Source organism: Candidozyma duobushaemuli (genome assembly GCF_002926085.2).
Source record: "Candidozyma duobushaemuli strain B09383 chromosome Unknown G_B09383, whole genome shotgun sequence".
Lineage (NCBI taxonomy): Eukaryota > Fungi > Ascomycota > Pichiomycetes > Serinales > Metschnikowiaceae > Candidozyma > Candidozyma duobushaemuli.
Window position 1 is genome coordinate 265,486 of NW_020289896.1, and position 22,699 is coordinate 288,184.

A 22,699-nucleotide genomic window follows, 5' to 3' on the forward strand; every position below is an offset into this window, starting at 1 on the left:
GGCGCCGTCCTTGCTGCCTAGGTTGCTGATAGCATTCATCAATGAGTGAAGCTCTATCTCTCGCTTCATAGACTCTGACTGAGCGTGGGCGTTTCTTATCACATCGACCGGAATGCCTGCTAGCTTAGCGACGTTTAGACCGTAAGAATTTGATACAACACCTTGCGCCAACTTGTACAAGAAAACCACCTCTGGCCAGTCCTGGTCTGTCCCTCTATTAGTCTCCAAAAACGACATGTGGTAGTTCTTGACGTTTTCAAACTCGCTTTCCAAAACATGCAATGAAGGATAGTGTGTGATGAATAGCGTCAACGGCTTTTGGTCACTCTCTATCATGTATCTTAAAATCGAATAGGCCAATGCAATACCGTCACTTGTACCCGTTCCTCGACCGATTTCATCAAGCACAACTAGCGATTTGGAAGTGAAGCTGTTGATGATACTGGCAGATTCTGCCATTTCAACCATGAATGTCGACTTGCCTCTTAGAATGTTGTCGGAAGCGCCCATTCGTATGAATACTGAATCAAATACGCCCAATGTCGCTGATTCACAAGGAATGAAAGCGCCAATCTGCGTCATAATCACAGAAAGAGCAACCTGCTTGACATAAGATGATTTTCCGCCCATATTGGGTCCTGTGATAATCATGACTCTATTCTTGTCATGCGATAAATCGACATTGTTTGGGACATACGTTGAATTCTGTGCCAAAGCATATAGGATCGGGTGGTTTCCCTCCTTGATATCAACAACTTGCTCGTCCACAAGTCTAGGCTTGACGTAAGTTTGGTCGTCTGCTCCAACAGATGCTAATGACAAGAGACAGTCAAAGACGGAAACATTGCTGACGATATGATGAAGAAACTCGTAGTGAGAATCAATCTCCTTGAGAAACTTGTTGAAGCATTCGTCGCACACTTTGAGGAGTTTATCTTGATGGTAGTTGAGCTCCTTGTGAAGTCTGCTAACTTCAGGTGGTCTGAATCTGGAGACTGACTTCGTGCCACTGATCTTGAGCCAATCTGATGGCAATGCATCAACATTTTTTCCGTTTCGGACCTCAATCAAATGTGTATCTTTGAGATTGGAAATGTACTGTAGTTGTGGTCTGTTTAAGAACAGTCTGATTGAGTTGAGCTCTTCGCTTAACTGAGTTTCGACCGCTTCAATGTTGTCTTGCTCCTGTTGAATGCTTCCGAATCTGTCATCACCTAGGTTGAAGAATTTTGTCCTTTGATCGTTGAGATTACTGTTGTCTATAGCAGCAGAGGAGTTGATCAGATCAAGTAATTGTTCAACATGAGGTTCTTTCGCAAGTTCTGCCATCTTTTCCAACAAATCTTGTAAATAAGAGGAGGTGTTGGAAGCCTTGAACTCAGCAAGACCCTTCTGCCCAAACTTTTGGAAAACGTCAAGAACATCGCTGAATCCTTTGAGCATAAGGTAAACATCCTTTCGAGCAATCTTGTCGTTCTTGTACTCGGCTGAGTAGTGGACTTTGATCAAGAGCCTGTCTAAATCAATACCATCCTTTCCGAGCTTCTGTATTGTCGATTTGAGAACGTCCAACATGTGCACAAAGCGGCCGTCTCGGAGAGTCTGAACAGCCGTGAGCCTCTCCTCAATCTCATCTTTGTTGACAAGTGGTCTTGAGATCCATTTGTGGAGAAGCCGGGAGCCACTTTTGGTTTTCGTATGATCAAGTAACCATATGAGTGTGCCCTTTCTGGAAGAGGGATCATCCTCCACTTCGAATATATCCAATGCTCGTAGCGTGTTTGCTGGTAGGAGCATGTATTTGCGGGAATCTGTGAATGAAGATATATTGCTAGGAATGGTGAAGACGTTGCTGAGCTGAAATTCAGAAAGATAGCCTATGAGTTCGTTAATGCATCCACATACAGCAGCATGATAATTTAGCTGGTAATGGTCTGACAAATGGGAGACCTTTTCGTTCGACTCAACGCTGGAGAAGAATTTTTGCAAATCTGCTTGAACTTCCAGCTGCTTCTTCTGTACCCTGAACTGGACCGATGCAGAGGGGTTTCTCAACTTAACAATCTTCTGGGTTTCATGGCTCATGGACGAACCGTTATTGATGATCAACACCTCTGACGGAACTAAGTACGCGAGACGCGTCTCAAGCTCATCCTTGCTGCTGTTATCGGAGAACACGTCGTAAATAATGTCTCCTGTAACAGGCTGGACTGCAACTACCGCAGTGTTTTTGGCATCACCCTCGTGAATGGCCATAATGTAGCTGTTGGCTTCTCCTGACTCGTCCACTTGGCCAGACCGGTTGATACTTGGGTCTCCTGTGAGCATCTCGTCGCCCATATAGGTCGCTTTGGTGTATACGCCAGTGATTCGACGTTCAAAAAGACCCGATTTGGATTCTGCTGATTTGATGGCGGCCGTTTCTGTTTGCTTCACAACGCCTACCTTCATTCCGTGGTTGAGGAGCCTTTGCAAATGAATGTGTAAACGGTTATCTGGAATGGAGCAGTATGCGAATCTGTCGTGGGTTCTTTCATCCAACTCGAGATTGCCTCGTATAAGCATGATATTTAGGAGCTGCAGCGCCACCACAGCGTCGTTTCCAAAGAATTTGAACTTGTATCCCACCTGAATCGCCAAGATCTTATCTGCATTGGCCCGCTTGAGCTCTATGAACTGCTTCTCAAGCGGCGTTAGCTTGGATTTTGGTGTTTTTGGCTGTGCCGTCTTATCAGAGTTCCTGGAAGAAGCCAATTTAGCTGGTTTGGCCTTCTTTGGGCTCGGTGGTTCTTCGCCATCGCCGTGGGAGCCATGCTGGAACTGAGAAAGGTTTCTTTTGGTGGCCAAGGTTTCCTGAGTTGGACTTTTTTCAACAGGCAGGGGCAACTCGGCTTTGACAGTGGCTCTAGGCGTGAAGAACGCGCTAATGGAGCGCTGTTTCTTTCCCGAACCGGGCGTTTTTGCCATGGATCAAATGTTGCAAATTCGCTATACTCTAGCGAGGCTATCATATAGTACGCATACAGGACACCCAGTGGATTTTGAAAAATCCATTGAAACCAAGTCGTCCTGGTTAGATATTCCCGTTTTCGGGCGGTGAGTGATTTTTTCAAGACTCAAATCCAATCAATCACTTTTGTTCGTTTTCTCATCTCTTGTCATCCGTTCATTCTGGTACACCATACGACGATATGAATAGGTTTCCAACCGACACCAAAGGTAAACCCTAATGCAGTAGACGTTTGCTTTTCTCAACAGAAATCTGGAAATTTCTCAGCTTGCTGCCACTTGCTGCTACTCGGAATTTTCAGTGCCCTCATGTAGTTCAATCATCACCGATGCATGCCCAATACCCATCACTTCGACCCTTTTTGCTTCACCTTGAGGAGCTGCTTCTTATACCTCTTAAGGGTTCTCGTTGGCGCTGGCGGAATCCTATCGGGTAAGCCGTTTGCAATCAAACTCGGAGCTGCTTGCGATGGAAGATTGCGCCGAAACAAGTCAAGTGCACTTCGAAAGAAGCCAGGCTCAGAAGCTACTGGAGGCGGTGGTGCAGCCTGTCCTGGATCTTCCCGCCTTTGCTCTATAACTGCTTTTTCTGACTCTTCGGTGGTATCCTCGGCCTCGTAGAACTCATCTTGTCCAGCGCTTTCGGGAGGTGCTTTAACTGCCTCCTTCTCGACTAGATCATCATTGACATTCTTCTCCTCAATTGCATCCTTATCTTCTGATTTTTGAACCACCGGCTTGGGCTTCTTTTCAGGATGGTACACCTTGGGCTTTCTGTGGTCCTGCAAAGGCGGTGTCAAGTAGCAGAGCGACGACCGTTTCGTGCAATAAGGTTTGGGTCTTTTGTTTGATCTGAATAACACAAGCACAAAGTACTCCTGTGGTGTTCTCGTCTCGTACTCAAACTCGTCGTGTATCGTGAGAAGCAGCTTGATGGTCAATTTTGGATCCAACGGGGTACGCAAGAAGAGAAGCACAGGCACCGGCTCCTTGATCACGTTGATGGTGATGTTTCCCTTGCTTGTGCAATGCAACGTATTGTCAAAAAGGGGAAGTATTTCCTTGTATGCTTCGACATAGCACTGCTTGGCAGGTTTGAGTGTGATCATGTCGCTGCCAAAGTTCAGCATCTTGACTTTGAGGAGCGTGTTTTTCATGGAATCCTCCATCTTCACCAAGTCCATTTCCTTAAGCAACACGTTGATTCCAATCTTGGGCTTCATCTCGATACTGAAGTAGCCTCTATAGACGCTTCGAGGAATCGGGTTCCGCTGGTACCTGAAACGAAAGTATGACGACTGGAACCAAAGGGAGGTGCATTGGAGGATTCTCTGGGTTTCACGGAAGGCCGCTTCGTTTAAGCAGAGCTTCTGCTTTCTTGAAAGGAAGTGCCAGAAATCCACATATCGAACCTGGTCTGTTTTGGCCATTTCAGTAAGTGCAATGACAGCCCATAAAAGATTGGCTTCTTGGTTTTTCTTCAGGGGAATTGCTAATTCAACTGGTTTCGACGGAAGTGATTCGATCATTTTTGGTAAAGAAGGTAGTATCAAGGGGATAATTTCAGCGCACCTTTTTTGCAGCCATCCTCACGGAGGGGTAGGAGAGGGTGGATAATTGGACGGGTGGTGAATTCAAATATTGAAAACTTATCGAATTAGTTCAGATAGTCGGCTTCTCAAATTTGTATAAAAATTGAAGACTACCTGAGAAGCTGATGTGTTTCACGTTGCCCGGTGTTTCAGATCTACTTCCGAGCCCAATGCGGAAGGCTACCAGATTCACACATACCCAGTATCAACAGCATAATTCTATAAACCGATATTTAAGAATAATTGCTGGAAACGTGTTTATGTAAACTTGTTGCAATCACTCTTTAGAAGAAATTACCACGTCAACCCAAAAACGTCATAACCAGTGTACTACTAAATGAGCATGACCCCAGAAACTGACTCATGAGCTCAAACGATATGAATAACCATAACATAATTCAGTTCAATTCATTGAATTATAACACTACTCAATTATGCTATACGGCCTCTCGGCGTGTCTGATCACAAATGTATTGCTGGCAGCTGATAACCAACTGCGATGACTATAAGATGCAAGGTCGTCAATCGTCACGAACCCGCGTGAGTTTGATGCTGTTTAGGTCCCGCTGCGTGTGCACGGAGCTCAGCGAAGACATGGTCGACGTCCGGCTGTCCGGACGCCGTTCTTTGGTTGGTGAAGTCGTTTCACCTCGTCTCACCTTATCTCGAGGTATGGTAGCCACAAACGAGTGAACCACCTGGTCCTCGGGCACGGCGTCGTGAGACCGCTGTAGCCCAAGTTTGATTGTATCCATCAGGTTGTTGAACTCCTCCGTCAGCTCCAACGGCGATGTTGGTCTGGAACGAATCATGGAGTCTGAAGCATTGGTGTGGCGGAAAAGGCGTTCCGGGCGTGCTGGTAGCGTTTCCAGGCTTCCGTTGGAGGTCGAAATTCCAAGCGCCTGAGAGTGGATCACAGAAGGCGTGGAGATGTTTCTTCTGAGTGAGCTTCGTCTGGTACTGAAACGAGAGGTTTCAAGACTCAAGGGCGATGACAGTCTCAGTGGATCGACAGTCTCTACAGCTCCATTGGAACCAGCGCTGGTGATGCTACGACGCCGTGATATGCCGAGAGGCAGGAAATGGAACGACGAGGAGCGGATTGGTGGTGAGTGGATCGACGACATGGACCGTCTTCTGTCGGCGTTCAGGATGCTTTTTTCTTGGATTGGGGCGTTTTGTGATGATCCCAGGCTGATGGAACGCTGGACTGCTGAGCGGTCGAGTGAATGTTGCGATGGAACCGACGGTATAGCGGTGACTGCTACAGGCAGACTAGCTTCAGGAGCTGGTGCTTGTGCAGTAGGGAAAGGGTTGTTTTCTGTGATTTGCGGTTCAGGAGAGAATTCCCGAACCACCTCGGGCGTCCCGGTGGACATGCTGTTGATGCTGGTGCGTCTCTTTGAGCCACGAACGGACGGTGAGATAGTGACCGATTTCAACGATGGCGTTTTCGGGAAATCGATCAGCAACGGCGTCACGGGACTCGACATCTTGACCGGTTTGGACGCGGCGTTGGTGTTGATGGAGATCGGTAGCGGTGGAGGCTTGTAGCCATGAGCAGAAGCTGTGTTGGATCTGCGGCGAGAATTGAGCTTGTCCAGCGGAGAAAACGAGGCATCGTTTCCAACGGACGCCAGGTGCATTCTCGCTTGTCTAACCAAGCCTTCGTCGCTTTTCTCAGGCAGAGCCGACGGCTTTGTGGTGGATCCTGATATGGATGTTGAGTCTGGAGCTGTGAGGGATGATGCCAGCGATTGCGTAGACGGCTGGAGCGAAGCCATATCGTTACGTCCGCTTTCCGAAGGAGCAAAGGCCAAAACGGAGTCCCAATTGTCCAGCGTCAGCTTCAAAAGCATCTGTTCCTCCTCTAGGGCAGATTCCAACCAGGCCAAACGAGACTCCTTATACTGGACCTGGAGCTCAAACGAAGCAGCATAATCAATAGCCTTGAAACCGTGTTTGTTCTTGATGGCCTCGAACTCCTCCAATTCCGCCAAGACGGCTTCCTTGCCGGAAAACTGAGGCTGACCTACCGCGGCCTGAAGCGTTCTGTAGCATTTGCCAACAATGCACTTGACCAATTCCCGCAAGCCGGAGGCGTCGCCGTAGGAAAAGCACAAATGTAGACACGTGTCGCCGTTGTGGTCCAACATCTTCCAGTCTGCTCCGAACTCAAGTAGCAACTTAAGTCCGTCGGTGAAGGAATGGACACAGCAGTAATGTAGAGGGGTTCGGCCCAATTCGCCGCCTTTATGGTTGATCCACGGGTGACCGGAAAACTCCTGTAAAAGGTAGTGTAGTGTTTGCAGGTGGTGGTGGAACACGGGCATGTGGAGCACAGTCAAGTTATCAAAAGTGACCATGTCGGAGTCCAGGTTATCCAAAAACGCTCTTTTCTTCAACAGCATGAGGTGGAAGCACACAAGGTAGTTGCCCTTGAAGGAGGCATAATGCAAATTGCACCAGCCATTGTTTTCTGGATCGGTATTGAGCCAGAGCTCCGGGAACCTGGCTAGGAGCCTTTTGGTTATGGGCAAGTTCCCGTCAATGACGGCTTTTCGAAGCCGCTCGGGCGGGTCACGCATGATCCGGAGATAAGGGGGTGGATGGTGGGCAGGCACGCCTGGTTTTTGGGAAGAACGGCTGGTTTGTTAAAGAGTAGTTGGTGATGATAAGGCATGGAAGCCGGCACAGCGGGTTGTATGCAGGAGTGACATTATTGTGGGAGGCAAGTACAGTAAACGCCGGTTTTTTGGAGGTGGCATTTTGGCGATAATTAAAGGTTAGGTCAATTGAGGGGATGGCTTGTTTTTGGCTTTTTTGGGGTGGTGGTGGGGACAAAACGTGGGATATAACCGTACGGCTACTCAGGGGTTGGACGGCCATGTATATAGGAAAACCGTGGTCGGAGGTGGAGCCGTGGAAATGGTGATTTTGAAATCGAAGATAAAAAATGTGAGTTTTTGAACGGCGAACCTGGTGGAGTTTAAATATGGGATTCTGCCATTGTTGCGGCATGGCGGCTAGTGAGGCTTAGAGGGAAAAGCTTCACTCACAGTAGCGAGGTGGCATGAATGAGACCGTGTGGATGGTGCCGTTTCTTTTTCTGGGTTGCCTTCGAAGAGGAGCGTTTTGTTTGGATAAACATGATTTTTTTTAGTTGTCTCCTTTGCGGTTTGGTGAACTTGGTAAAAATGTGGTGGTTCCGCACAGACGCACCGAAATGTGTCAAAGTGGGAATACCGGCGCAGAAAAGAGGGGCAATGAAGGAGAAGAGAGAAAATTTGGATTATACTTCTTTGGGGCCCAGAAAAACCACAGGGTGAATTTTATCAAGATTGAGGGGGTATCGGGGGATTTATTAGGTGTTGCTGGAGGACGCCGCACCAGTGGTTGCAAAATCTCAATGTCAACATTATTCAGAAAGAGGTGCATCTCAAAATATTGTTTGGAAGGGAAAAGCGTACGGTCTAAATAATCTGAAATAATTAAAGACATCATTTTTGGTAGAGGTGAAGTAATTCTTCCAATAACCTTACCACGATAAGTAGAGGATATAGCAGCGTTCTACAGAAAAGAGAAAAAAGAAAAACATCAAAAACACAAAGAAAAGCAAGAATTGGGAATTGTTGCGTCAAATGCCTGACAATCCAACCAGTCGGACCCTTTGTGCTTAACCCTGGGCCATGCTTATCAACCACAACGCAATGCAATTCAGTTTTCCTTCGAAGTTCAATGACCCTATCATATTTACCCGAATACTACTGTATTATATAATTTATTTACATACGAATCAGTCAATCAACATCTTTTCCCTTTCCAGCCAATCACCGGATCAATGCACACTCGACTTTTCCACCCACCACTCGAACAACCCCACCTCCTTCAGCAAAACCCGTTAAAATAAAACCAAAATCCTCTTCACCCCTAAAAGACCCAAACCTGGGCACCATTCCACGATCGAACACCCGATTCTGGACCTCGCATCACGTGCTGCCACTACCGCTACGGTCGCACTTGATAACCACTATAGCCGATTTGCAACCACTCATATTTTGCAACCACCATGAGGATTCTAGCGGTGAGTGACCTCCAGGGCAACTGGGACGCTCTTGAAGAAATCGTTTCCGCTCATCCGAACGTGGAGGCCGTGGTGCACACAGGCAACATTGGTCTATGGAACTCCAGCACCGTTGAACAGGCTTCTGACGTGAACTACCTCAAGCAGATCGTGGCGTTTCTGGAGCTTTTGCCGAAAAATGTCGTTGCAGAGCTAAACGACTTGCTGACGATTAATAACGCCCAGGACTTGGGCACGGCAAACCTGGTTTTGGCTGAATTCAAGCTGAAGCTTCTTCTGGAAGCACCGTTGGTCCATATGGACGAGTACTTGGCGGGGAAGAAACGGCTTCCGTGCCCTTTATACACCACAATTGGTTCTCTTGACGATCCTTATTTGGTGGAGAAATTTGTGGACGGCTCTTTGCGGATCCCCAACTTGAATATCATCGACCATAACCACAGCTACCTTTTGGAATCTCCCGCTAAACCGCCCATTCGGCTCTACGGACTAGGCGGGAATTTAAAGGTGCACAGTCTTTTTGATAGCGGCAAGCTTGGACTCAATTCTGTGGCGGGGAAGGTTGGCGATTTGTGGATTACCTTGGCTCAAGTGGCCCAGTTGTTTGTGCACATGGACCGTTTGGAAGAAAAGGCCATCAACGTGTTCGTTTCCCATTCGCCCGTTATGAAGAATCCCCTTTTGGAACATGTGGCGATTATGACCGGGGCTGACTATACGATATCTCAGGGTCTCCATTTCAGGTACCCTGTATCCGGCAACGGAATGAGTTTTGTGGATTCCATGGGTGGTCTGGCTGGGTACATTGAAAATTACAGACTGAAATTCTCACGTCTACGGATGATTTTGGGTGAGCTCTGGGTGATAATCAAGGACGATGTAGCACGAGTGCTTGAACGGTCACACCCAGATCTCCAGAAATTGGTGGAGCTTGGATTATCGGTTTTCGATAAGATTCCTATAACGATAAGCGATTCTACAGAAAAAATCGTTCGTCTCACGTTGTATGACGAGGATGAGGATGAAGACGACATTGATATGAGCAAGCAGACGCTCAAAAAGGTCAACGACATGTACTTTGCAGCCTACTACAACTTGTGGCATTTTAATCTCTGCGATTACGTGATCAAGGACGATGACGACGACGAGGTGGACTACAATCTCGTGATTTTCCGCCTCAAGAAAAACGGCAATCTTGCCTTGGAGCACTGCAACAGTTCAGGCTTCAATTTCCAGAGAGAAGAGTACGAAGAAGAAGACGATGATGCGCTTAGGCAGACCAAGGATCTCTTGAACAGCACCTACAAGGATTTCAAGAGCCGCAGCAAAACCAAGGTCACCAGGCGTCGTGGAAGGTATCCACAGGTTTAGGCGAGAGTCGAGGGGAGCAGAAAACGTGAGTGGAATTATGATAAGGGATTCGGAAACACGGAAATGGACAAGCTGCGAGGATCCAAGCGGCCGCAAATGGAAATTAGTCGAAATTGAAGTATATAGAAGAGATAGTATATGATGGAGGTGTAGGTTGAATTGGCAGGGTCGAGTTGATGTTTTACATTCAAGCAATGAACTAGTCAGTGAAGATGGATTTTTCCGTTGATCTGCCCAATACCACGGGGATATAGCACTCTTGCGTATGAATCGATGCACATTCATTGAACTCAACCCAAAGCGATCCAAAGCGATAACTCAAATCAACAGAACAAAGATCAACAAACCAGCCAAAAACCTTCCCCCGCTACATCGGTTTTCTCTTTTCTCGTTTATTCGTATTGTACAATGCAGATTTAGTGGGAGCCCTCGATGAAGTCGTTCTTGACTCTGTAGAAGATCCAGAACCACATGGTGGCACCCAAGAGCTTGGCGCCCCAGTACTGCTCGGGTTTCACGTGAGGCTTGCTCACGGCAGCGTGACGGATGAATTTGGCGAGATTGTGGGCAGCCATTTCAGGATATTGCTTTAGTAGGAGGGTTCTTGATTTTTTTGTGAGCGCTATGGTTGGTCAGAGGCATGTGTGCAGGAAAATCTAGAGAAAACGAGAGAGAGAGCGCGCGAACGAGCGAACGAAAAAGAGGGTGTGGTGTACGGATGTTTTGATGCGAGGTGTAGGTTTTTTTGTAGGCCGGTCTGCGGCGTCGTGGGCTGAGGACCCTATTATGCTTGTTTCAGGTTGAAAGGCTTGCTAGGGTAGGCCGAAGAAAAAAAAAAAGAAGGCAGGCATCGGGGTGTGGTCTTATCTGCAGTCTTTAGGACGGCAGCAGTACAGATCCGGTTACCCGGCATGCGCAGGGCAGGAGAAAGCGGACACCCTCGGCGCCGCCTGTGCATTGAGTCTGCAAGCATGCCAGTAATATTTTGATGTAGAAGCAGGTGCGGCGGCGCTGCGCAACACGATATAATATTTGTCTTGTGGGATTCCAGGATGGTGCGTGGCTGCAAAAAAAAAAAAATCATCATACTGCGTCCGGCGGGACCAGGGCGCATAGCCAACATGAAATGTTCTCTGCACGAGCTCGTCTACCGAGCCTGTGGCATAACTGCTCATACATGAAATAACGGACTTCCCTTCCGACTCTGCAGCGTGCATCAGGAGGAGTAGAGACCTCGATACGGGAGATATTCAGATATAAGCTCCAGCCATGGAGGATTTAGAATTCGTAAACAAATCAGGTAGGTAGATAAGGTATCCTAGGTCAGCCACGTCCAGCAAGCATCAAAACGACATTGCACCGATAATATCTGAAGTAGCACACCACATTATCTGTGGCTTCCATGTCTCACCACTGTGCACCCATATACACAATCGGCACAAGCCTCGAGGGCGTGACTTTGATAATATTGGAAGACAAGCCTTGGAGCTGGATCTCGGGTTTCCCTTTTGGGAACGGCATCACAAGCATCTCCAGCCTCACCAATTGCAGACCTGTAACTAAAGACATGAAATGCGCCTCATCGGTCGCTTACATAAGGGGAACCACTTACGATGGGAGTGAAGGAAAGAACAAACTTCATAGAAATTCATTAATTACTGCAGGCTGGTAACACCAAGACGAAACCCACAGGCTCATTATTATCAAGAAAAGAACCACCACACGGCTATTCATGTCTTGGCCCCGCCTCGAGGCGAGAAACCAAAAACGGTAATCCGGGGCAAGAACGCAAAAAATACGTACGACGGAAGCCTCTTTTCAGAATTGCTCCGTATGACCGGTCTTCCGCTGGGCTTCTCCGCAGCTTCTAGAAGCCGTGGAAGCGCTGGAAGCTTCAGCCACCATCAGACGCAAACGGAAGTAGAGCGGTTTTGTTCTTTATAAAAAATGGAAAACAGGAAATGTAACGTTACATCGACCCCAGCCAAAGCAGCATCGTCCTCCTGGACTTCAACCTCCGGCGGCACTCTGCTGAGCTTTTCCGAGGCATATTATCCGGAACGATAACGCAAACGCCGATCGGACCCTGCCAGGCAAAATACCCTAAAACTTGCTCGGGGCACCAGCGCCGCAGCATTGAAAATAATTGCCATATTCGTGCTGGGAGTTTTTCAACATGGCCTTGGCTTGCAGTATTTTTGACTTATGCCTGGTTTCGACACACGCCGCAGAACCATCCAAGGCGCCCTAATGCAGAGGTGATCGGGCAAGATATGAAGGTTGCAGTTGGATGGTGGATGTTGCTGATTGATTAGTTGTAGATGAAGAGCATTCACAGCTTTATCGAATGAACCGGACTGATCACATCATCAGCATTTTGTTTGTCTTACTTCATGGAACATCCACAAAATGCCACTTCATCCAGCATCCTACATGGCTGCATGGATTAGAGCAATAAGATGAAGCAGTGGCACCGATCGCAGTGGATCTCTGGAACTGGATGCTTCTATTTTCTGGGGTTTTAGAGCTGGCGTCGTGTTGCAGGAGCCCAGTGGTGAATTCGTTGGTGAATTCGTTGATGTTGGGTGGACAAGTGAAGCTTTTTTTTTTTTTGAAGAATACCAATCAAATGCAACGGCTTCTTGCGTCGGCAACTTCGGTACATTGGGCCGTGGAGGTGGAATTGGGGCTGGATGGCTGGAAAAACGTGTTGTCGAAAGGCATTTTTTTTTTTCCATGAACAACAAAACGGTATACCACCAGGCCCCAAGGTCCAAAATCCACAAATTCCTATGGAAGAGGTGTTATTGCTCAGATGAATTTTTGACGCTGAAACTGGCATTCTATGAATTGAAAAGGACCCAATTTTCCCTATTCTTCAAGCACGTCTCCAATCCAACAGCCCTCCACCAAACGCCCTCCATCCAACGACCTCCATCCACCAATTAAAATCAATTTTTTCCAAACGCAAAGCAAATCCAGAACGTTGATACCCGTCCCTGCTTTCCCATCCTCCCACCCACTCAATCTATTAAATCCACCCACTCAATATATTAAATCCTCCCACAGCCACACCTTTCAAATTCACAAGAAAAAACACATCAAAGAGGCTCCGAAAAAACCACAAAGAAAACCACAAAGAAAACCTCAACCAGGAACACACCTACAATAAACGAAAATTACCCTACTGCGATCGACAGCTCACCCTAGCACGCCTGATCCTCCTCGTGTAGACCCTCTTTGCAAATCTCGAAGCCTAAACGAAAATCACATTTCATTCTCTACCGTGAATTTGTGTTTCGGGCCAAACCGTGCTTTCATGAAACCGAAATCCACCAGCCGCCATAACGCCAAGGGCATGGCTTCGTACCTATTTGGTGCACATTCCCACGGACGATCACTGGAGGCTAGAGGCTAAATAATAAACAGGCGGGGGCATTCGGGGAGATAAACCGTGATCTCCGAGAGACCGTGCTTTATAATAGCCGCTCGGCGTGAAAGGGTCTTAATGGCTGGGGAGGGTGCAAATGGAAGGTGGTTTTTTCTTTTTCTGCCCCACAGAAGCTTCTATTGCTGAAGAGCAATGCTGTTTTTGGTATTTTACGAGGCTGCACGTTTGGCCCAATGCGGATTCTCGTCAGGGCCGTGTTCGCTGCTTCAGAGAACAATTTCTGCTGCCTGCATGTAAGCCACATCTTGCAGCCAGACGTGCGTCAAGATGTGCGCCCAACAGCGCATCGCAGGTATGGGTAGCACGCCGCACGCACATCGCAGTCTGCCAACCTGCGCCAGGAGACCCTCTGCCTCACCCGCCTGCGCCCTGACGCACCGTGCATCGGCGTGCCCCTCCTCAAAACCGACCGCCTGCCCTCGAATTGCCTTCACTTCCGGCCTAAACCGCCTCCAGTCACCCAGATGGCTCATGCTACATTTGCAAAAACACCTTCTCCAAGCAAAATTCCGTAAATCTTGCGAAAAATTAGCCCTAGCCAAGCCTCTGTCGGATCAAATCACCGCCAGAAGCGTGGAAGCTTCTTTTTTGTCTTTTTTTTTTTTTATTTTTTTATAAGTCGTGACTCTGGACGAAGGGAAGGCCCTTCGACAGCCTCACATTTTCCGCAATACACCAAAACCACAAATGTCCATTTATTATAACCTTTCTTACATGTATGACCAATCATTCGATATTCCAAGTGGAAAGGATAATTCCAAGTCACGATACGAAATTGCGTTGTCTAATGGCTACAAAATGGCTCAGCAAAAATACGCTTTTAGTCTTGTGCCCTAAAGTAAACAATGTATGTGGAAGTTTCCATCAGACCCTCTTTCACAGGCCAAATCCACCCAGCTCCTTTGTTTCAGCAGTCAATAAAAAATACCCCGAATTTCCATGCCCTGACCTCGTTTTACCTTTGGCGCTCACAGCGTTTTTGTTTTCATTTTCTTCTTTTTCATCCTCGCTCAAACAAACTTCAAATAACCTAAATTCTTTTCAACAAATGGTCCAAGAAAACAAAAAAGCTTGATCACGGAAGCTAAGCCAGCATCAATAGTCTTCACACTGTCGGAATCATCAAATTCGTTTGTATGGGCAAAAACGCACCTCATCTTCTGGACGTGCTATTCTAATGCCAGGAAGCCCATCAACAAGTGTTATTTCTTCTTTCCACCATCTACTTCTTTTGTCCAATTCCATGACACCTTTGTTTATTTGCTGAACCGCCTTTTTCCGGGACCTCTATGCCAGGCGACGATCCCAATGTTGGCGGCTCACATTGTCTTCTATATGCGTTTTTTTTTTTTTTTCCAAAAACAACCCAAAGCAGCACGTAAATCACCATGGCTCGTCGAGCCAGGCACCAAAGTGGCTGCTGGGCAAACTGGAACAACTATGACATTGGGGCCTCAGCATAGGCCTACCCCATCTTACGACACTACCGGAGCATCGCTTATGTTGACAAGTGCCGCTGGCACAAGCTGGCTCGACAGGATCAAAATTGCAAGCGATCACGCTGCCTCAGCCACAAAGCACAAAGAGCTAATCGAAACTTCGCCAGGCCCGCCTTGAAGAGCGTTAGCACTTTGGAGGCTCCGATCGTAGCCGCCATTGATAAGCACAAACACAATATTGCGCTTTTCCAGGAGCATTCACACCAAGCAGGCATTCCTTTATCGACTCAGCCGCTAGCCCACGGTCCAATGCAGCTGGCACCGGAGCGATCAGCATTCACCAAGGCGAAAAGACAATACCCGTGTACTTGTCTGAAGAATGTCTTTGTAAGCAGCATGGCATTGCAGTTTCGGCAGCAAGAGGCACGCATGCAGCGGTTTGATTGTTTGGTAGAGGCCCCCAGCCAGCGGTGTTGTGCAACGGCTCTCGTGAATGATCATGACTGGGGAATTGAGGCCCTCCAGCATGGAATGTCGGCAAGCCAAATTAGCAATTAGGGCGGGCCCGGGGTGGCGGTGGGCTCTAACGTACGATAAATAACAACAATGCAGAAAGAGAATCTTGCAACCGGGGAAGGTGTAGACTCACGTTATGATTTGGCAATGGGCTATAATGTAGAATTAAGACGAGCAGGGAGGGCCCCGCTACTGTTCAGCGAGGCGCTTCTCCTCCTCCTTCTTCAAGTGCAAGCGGTAGTGGCGCTTCATGTTCGACTTGACATTGAACATGCGGCCACAGCCCTCCCACTCGCATTTGAACATTTTCACGCCCGTGTGTATGTAAAAGTGTATCTGCAACGACGACGGCCTCTTGAACACCTTGTGGCACACGGGACACCGGTTGCGACCCGTTTCAGGCGGCGCCGTGTTGGAGTATCCACTGAAAGACGAGCTCTGGCGGTACGGGTACTGCTGGTAATTGTAGCCCGGCAGCTGCTGGCCCTGGTAATTCTGCGGCATGTACATTTCATTCTTAATGTATGACGAACTGGACGAAGGCTGCAGCGTCGCCAGGAGCACCAGCGACGAATTGTGGAACAGCAGAGGCCCCGAAACAGACGAAGAGCCGGCCGCCTGCGGCCCGTTGTGGTAGTACTCGTAGGGTCTGTAGAGCGGCTGGGGCTCGTAGACAGCGGGAAAAGCGCCTTCTTCGTAGTAGCCCATCTGGGGCACACTGGGGTTGGGAAGAGCGCCCGGAACCGGGCCCGGGAGGCTCTGGAGGCCAATGGGGTTGGTCGGGTTGGCCGGTAGCGGCATGCTATTGGAGCTATTGATGCCGCTGGAGGAGCTCGACGGAGGAGCCTGCGACGCGGGCGGGTTGGACGGCGTACTATTGTTGTTTTGGGAAGTGGAATTGGCCGCCAGTGCAAGGGCGTTACTGTTATTGTTGTTGTTATTGTTGTTGGGGGCCATTTCGGCAGCACCCATGCTGGATTGGCCCAAGGCATTGGGCATGTTATTTGTGTTGTTGGGCAAGTTGGACGCCAGCGTCGGCGTCAGCGAGCCTTCAAGGCTGCCTGGCGGCGGATTGTGGAGCACACCGGGCGCCATGTGGGGCAAATTGCCCGGATGCAACTGAGAAGGCCCCAGATCCGCCACCTGGCTGTTCAAAGTGGGATTCAAGGTGTGGGAGGAGGATTCCGGATTACGGTAGTTTTGGTAGACGGCCGGGCGGTCATGCCCCAGGCGACTGGGATAGGGCATTTCGTCGAGGAGTGGTTCCATATATGAGTTGTTTTGGAAACCTTCTCCAGTCGCCTGGGGCTGGGCCTGGCCGTGTCCATGGGCATATGTTTGCGGGAGCAGTATAGTGGAATCTTGTGTGTGGGGGGAAGACTGGGTAGGAAGGTTGGAGGAATTTTGGACGGGGTGACAATCAGTGATGAGGCATGCCCAGGTGGCCTTTATTTGGGGAGACGTGAATTAGGAAGGAAGAAAGGGGGTGTTTAAATAAAGGGTACGTTGAATTTCTGCTAGGCCGGGGGTGAGGGCATGTATATATATAGTTGGGGTTTTGGTGGTTGCAGACGCATGAGGGGCACGAGTCGGTGGGAGTTGATGTGCGAGGTGCGTTGCAGCCGCATGCAGCGTGCGTCGGGCGCCGCTGGGCGAGGGATAATTCTGCTGGTGTCCCGGGGGTGAGGCTTGAGAAAAGGGTTGAGTGTTTTTCGTGGGCTGGGAAAGCGAAAACGAGCAGGCGAAAAATAAAAAAAAAAAATTGTGAGAGACAGGCATTAGGCAGGTAGTGCATACACACTCGCAACCTACCTGCGTCTGCGTCTGCAGCACGCAGCGTGCATCGCATACTGGAGGCACGAGAACGATCGGCAAGGGTTGTACGCAGGTCCCATAGTGCCTGGAAGCCGGCAGCATGGCCATAGTGAGCCCCCGCGGATGACCGGGAACCACCCGTGTCTGCGTTTCAGCTGCGCAGCTGGACGCTCCTCAGACCACAGGCGTGCAGCACGTCAAAATAATAACGGTGGAACGCTCCTGTCGCAGCCTGCAGTGGTGGGCCGCGCGCTCACAACCGCGTCACCTTATTCACGCAGGCATAACAAACCACCGAAATATTATTTAGCACCCCACGCCTCACACACAGACCTACACCCAGCGTGAGCCGAGGAAGCGGGAGCTTCTAGAATGATGGTTTTTAGGGTAGTACTGATTTTTTTAAAAAAAAAACCAACTTCCAATGATGTTTCGGATTTTCGACATGATCCCCGTGACCGTTCGAACCCGTCACAAATGGCGTGGCGAACCGGAGCCTGACGTCGAAGACCATGCGGCTCTACCGCCCAGGGTCCCGCGCTCCCGAGGATCTCCGGTCCCGCCGGCGCCACCCCAAAAAGTTCAACGAGAAAAGTAGTTTACTATAATCAACGGCAAATTCTGATCACAACGGTGTTTTTAAAAATTCTCTACGACATCTACATCACGAGATAGCCGCACCTCAACTATTGGGTGCAAATTCGCGGGCAATACTGTGGGCGCTTTTTTCAACAAAAAGAAGGAACTCCACAATGCCTTGCCTAATGTAAGCTGTAGCCCGTTCAGGGGCTAGATGAAAAAATCTAGATGTACGGATTTAGAAAGCGGGACGAGTGTGACTCCCCAGATTTATGAAGTCCGTATTTTTTTTTACCAAATTACCTCTCGACCAATCACTGGGAAGCGGTGCATCCGTAGGGTTTGCCAAAATTTCGCCTTTTGTGGCTGTCCACAAGGAGTCTTAACATACCTTTCTTTTTTCCCCATTTTTTCTCCCCGTTCTTCCTCTCCACATGCCTTTATTAAAGACGCCCGGTCGGTTTCGTTAAAGTGCCACTTCCAGAAGCCGTTTTTCCATACATGGGCTTTGAAAGGGCGGGCTTACTGCGGGACTAACGCCGCTTTTGCAATGTAAAATAATTAATGTCGCCAAACGCAGGCCTCGAGGCGACATGTGTGCAACGCTGCAATAAAGGCATACGATTCAAACCCACCTGAGCGACAAAGTCTCCCCTGGGTCGGCCCGCCATTTTTATTTTTTAGCTACTTATGCTGGTGCTGCAATCTCGGCGTGGGTTTCTTCACGGGAAATGTCGTTGATGTTTTTTTTTTTTTTTTGCTCGGACTTGCTCGGACTTAGCCACCTCTTTTAGTCTGCCTTCACCACTGTAGATACTTAATCCACGGCAAATCATCGTCGCTAAGGTATTAAGCCGCCGATCACCGATCCACGCTAATCGGTGGATGAGGTTGAAATGTTAGTGATTTTGGTGGAAATCACGAATTGTAGTTTTGCTGAGCGCCTGGAAGTGGTGATACCGCTCCAACACCGCCTCTTCGTTTTGGAAAAACCTGGTTTCAAGCCGGGGCACCTGAAACCGCTATTGACTCTATAAAATAGAATTTCCCACCGTGTCTGGGAAGTGTTGTTGGGCGTGTTTCACCCTCCGGGGGCCCTTTTTTGAATCGAAACATCGCCCCTTGATCGTGTTTTAGCCATGGCACTAGAACAGCAACTGAAATTTCACAAAAGATGACCTTTTTTTGGGGCTCGGTAAAATTTGCTGACTTTGCCTTTCCGGCCTGTTAGAGCAGTCTAGAAAAGGCGAGGCGCTGGTGGCTCCTTTGTCGCCGTATTGTGAAACCACATGAAACACCTGCCGCTGCATCCATCGCCAGAGCCACACCAGTTTCGGCCAAAAGTCCGTCAAATGGCTTGCAAAAAATTCGTCGTTTCCAGAAACCCCAAACCCAGCTGCCCAATGTCGCCCGACATTGGAAACCCTCTGTTTCGGCAACCGTTGCACCAACACAACGCAGTCATCAAGCCTCCAAAACGGCCTCGGGGAGTCTGGAGAAGCATAAACCTGCTTCAGCAAATCCACACCTCCGGCATTGCCCCGGCGTCAGCCCAGCCACCTGCGTTCTGCAGAACCGCTTAAATTACGAGTATCCCTGTGGAGTTTTAGATTCCACGGAGTCTCCGTATCAGCGTCCTGAAAGCCTCAAACGCCCAGGCCCTTCTGGTCATTCCTTGCATCAAAAGAAATATCCACACATGGTTCTCCCCAATTGGTTCTCCCCAAATGGTTCTCCTCAAAAGGCTCTCCACAAAACAGTCTCCACAAAGGTCAATCTCCAAAACGTCTGCTTCACCGTACTTCATTCCTTCGATGCCCCCTCAGATGCAAATCTCGTCTACCAGGGCTTCTAGAAGCCGGCGAGCTCCCCGGCCCCAGCATGGCGTCCTGGAATATCACCGATGCAGCCTCATGTGAAGAACCTTGTCTGCCGATCAGACCGCTCTGTTACGGCTGATTTCCGTGACAAAGCAAGAAAGCAAGAAAGCGGTCCAGCAGGTGCATGCTTTGTTGGGCTCTTTGGCCTGCCTTGATTTGCGTGGTTTCCCCTGACGATTCTGCATCGTCCAACCTCCCGAGGCAGACAGTTTCAAACAGACAGTTTCAATTAGACAAATTCCACACAGCTTCAAAACCACAGCGCTAAACCACAAAGCCACCAGAACGGAATTCAGCCTGAATGTTTGCCGCCGTGCCATTCCAACCGAAAACCAAGCCTCCACTAGCCTCCGCTAGCCTCCACTAGCCGCCTCCAGTCACCGGCTAGTAAACGCCCAACCGCCGGATTGTCCAAATTCCCCGTCCCGCCAAATCAAAACAGCGCCTCGTAAGCTTGCGCTTGTCAGCCTCTGTTTTCTTCCCTGCTGCCATTGTGCGCTGGATTTGCCAGTGATCGACCTCAATGGCTCTGATCAGCGTTTCCGCTCTGGGCTCTTCGCTGGGCATTATGCCGTGCTCTAGCGGGAAGCTTAAATGCTGTGAGGGGTGGAGCTCCACAGTTGGTTTTGGGCAGTCGGTTGGCGTCCATGTGGGTTGGGGATTTTGGAAATTGTGAAAAATCGGCACTTGCCGCTGCCGAGAATGTTCAGGCGGGATTACTGAAAAATACAACGGGCGTTTACAAAGCACACTGAGCGGCGGCGGCTGGGAATGGGGCTGTGGACAAGGCGGTTTTTTGTTTAGGGGTTCTTCTTGGGTGGAGGTTTTAGGTCCTGGGGATTGAATGCTGGGCTTTTTTTATGGAATCGGGATTCCCCTTGTGGCTAAAAAAATATGATTTTTTAAATGGAGTTGGTGGAAGTTTCGTCGCCGTCGTGGATGCACTGGTCAGGTGAAATTGGCCAAGATGGGCACTCTTCCACCATCGATGGATTTCCACCAACACGCCATGCTCCAATGCCCATCAAGACGATATTAGAAACATCATCCGCTTTTCAACATGAACCGTCAAAAGTCCTTACAAACACGAGGCCTAAAGTTCAGGATTCTGCTTGCAAAATCACCAGCACCGAGCCGCTATTTAAGAAAATCAACACCGACGATCAGGAGCCAAACGCCGAGAGCTCCACTCCTTCGCCTCGACGGTGGATTTATTTTATCACCGGGCCTAGGCCTAAACCCGAGATAATATCAACGTGAAACAGCCCGTCTGAAACAGCCGGCCTGAAACAGCCCTCCATGGAAACCGACACCGAGCCGACCGGGCGAGACCACAATCTGAAACACACAGTGGCATTCTGAAACGGCTCTCGCTGCCTTTCTCAGCTTCACAAAATCCACACCAATCTCTACCTCCAAGGCCCGTCCAAAGATCACCAGATTTCCGACCCCCTCACCACCGGCTCGATTTCCAATTCTTCAACTACACGACCCCTGAGACCTATCTTGCATTTCTCTAGACTTTCCAGCATATTTCCCTCCTCGACCGGCGTTAAGCCACTGCTCCACAAACTCTGCTATTGTCCCGTCATAATTGCTCGCTACATCCCTCACCTCTCCTCACGGAACTCCGAGAGTCCAGCCAACGAACTCCAGCCAATCAGAACACAGAACAACTTTTTTTTTTTTTCTTTTTTCAAGCAATTCCACCCACCACGTCAACCCTTGATCCGGGCTGGCTCGCATTGACAGCTATTATTCCAATGACACTTTGACAGCAGTGACGTAGGGGGCGCTGTGTGCAGTCCGCGAGGTATAACCAGCCTCCCCCCAGCCAGAATTAAGCGATTTTTCGCAGCCATTATTACCGCCTCGCTTACGCTGCTCGGACTGTTCATCCAGCAAACGCCAGAAACAGCTCCATCGCCAGCACCACCGTCATGTTTCCCGATCCGGCCGGTCTTGATCTGGCTGATCTGCTGCAGTATATAAAGACAAGGCCTTGTTCGGGTCTTGGCTTTCCTCATCAACAATGCAATTCTCTATAACTGTCTTGGCGCTTTTGACACCTGCTCTTGCGGCCTATGTGCCCTCGGACCCATGGACCGACTTGAAGCCTGAAGGCATCTTCCCCAGTGGAACCACCGACTACTCTGCCAAGTTTGGTATCCAGATTGTGACACTTTCTGACAAGGCTGCTGAGACTGTGGCTGCCAAAAGGGAAGAGGTGAACCAGATTGGAGATGGTCAAATCCAGCACCAGTCAGTGCCGGCGACCACCACGGCCTCGGTGATAAATCAGATTGGAGACGGTCAAATTCAGCATCAAACCGCTTCGGTGATTAACCAAATCGGAGACGGTCAGATCCAGCATCAGACTGCTCCTCCAGCTCCTACCGTGACTGCCTCGGTTATCAACCAAATTGGCGATGGCCAAATTCAGCATCAAACGGCTTCCGTTGTGAACCAAATCGGTGACGGTCAAATTCAGCATCAGACGGCTTCAGTCGTTAACCAAATTGGCGATGGCCAAATTCAGCATCAAACGGCCTCTGTCATCAACCAAATTGGCGATGGTCAAATTCAACACCAAACTAGTGAAAATGTCGCTGCTGCTGCTGCTGCCACAGAGGCTCCATCTTCAGGTATCCAGCAGGCCTGCATTGGCAACGACAACTTGGCCATGACTTTGGAAAAGTCCATCTTGAGAGACGGCCTGGGTAGAGTTGGTGCCATTGTCTCCAACAGACAATTCCAGTTTGATGGTCCTCCACCTCAGGCTGGCTCCATCTACGCTGCTGGCTGGTCTATCACGCAAGATGGTCTTTTGGCCTTGGGTGAAGGTACCGAATTCTTCCAGTGTAAGTCCGGCGACTTCTACAACTTGTACGACCAAAACGTCGCCGAGCAGTGTGAACCGGTCCACTTGAGCATCATCGAGTTGATCAGCTGCTAGAGAATTG

The 22,699-nt window shown here is 49.2% G+C and overlaps 6 protein-coding genes across 6 annotated transcripts; 2 read left to right on the plus strand and 4 right to left on the minus strand. All coding sequences in view use genetic code 12, as the record gives it.

Annotated features, from left to right (window-relative positions):
- Window positions 1-38: 38 nt before the first annotated feature.
- Window positions 39-2,967, minus strand: MSH3 (mismatch repair protein; the record flags this gene model as incomplete). Its single annotated transcript, XM_025483552.1, has 2 exons — window positions 39-51; window positions 74-2,967. 2 exons carry the CDS (start codon window positions 2,965-2,967, stop codon window positions 39-41), a joined length of 2,907 nt encoding a protein of 968 aa, XP_025335787.1.
- Window positions 2,968-3,356: 389 nt separating this feature from the next.
- Window positions 3,357-4,538, minus strand: CXQ87_005124 (uncharacterized protein; the record flags this gene model as incomplete). The annotated part of the gene is made up of 1 exon (XM_025483553.1): window positions 3,357-4,538. The coding sequence occupies one exon, from the start codon at window positions 4,536-4,538 to the stop codon at window positions 3,357-3,359; it is 1,182 nt and encodes a 393-aa protein (XP_025335788.1).
- A 584-nt stretch (window positions 4,539-5,122) lies between these two features.
- On the minus strand, window positions 5,123-7,189 carry CXQ87_005125 (uncharacterized protein; the record flags this gene model as incomplete). The annotated part of the gene is made up of 1 exon (XM_025483554.1): window positions 5,123-7,189. The coding sequence occupies one exon, from the start codon at window positions 7,187-7,189 to the stop codon at window positions 5,123-5,125; it is 2,067 nt and encodes a 688-aa protein (XP_025335789.1).
- A 1,481-nt stretch (window positions 7,190-8,670) lies between these two features.
- Window positions 8,671-10,056, plus strand: CXQ87_005126 (uncharacterized protein; the record flags this gene model as incomplete). Its single annotated transcript, XM_025483555.1, has 1 exon — window positions 8,671-10,056. One exon carries the CDS (start codon window positions 8,671-8,673, stop codon window positions 10,054-10,056), a length of 1,386 nt encoding a protein of 461 aa, XP_025335790.1.
- A 5,595-nt stretch (window positions 10,057-15,651) lies between these two features.
- On the minus strand, window positions 15,652-16,731 carry CXQ87_005127 (uncharacterized protein; the record flags this gene model as incomplete). Its single annotated transcript, XM_025483556.1, has 1 exon — window positions 15,652-16,731. One exon carries the CDS (start codon window positions 16,729-16,731, stop codon window positions 15,652-15,654), a length of 1,080 nt encoding a protein of 359 aa, XP_025335791.1.
- Window positions 16,732-21,768: 5,037 nt separating this feature from the next.
- PIR1 (beta-1,3-glucan linked protein) lies at window positions 21,769-22,692 on the plus strand (the record flags this gene model as incomplete). The annotated part of the gene is made up of 1 exon (XM_025483557.1): window positions 21,769-22,692. One exon carries the CDS (start codon window positions 21,769-21,771, stop codon window positions 22,690-22,692), a length of 924 nt encoding a protein of 307 aa, XP_025335792.1.
- Window positions 22,693-22,699: the final 7 nt, after the last annotated feature.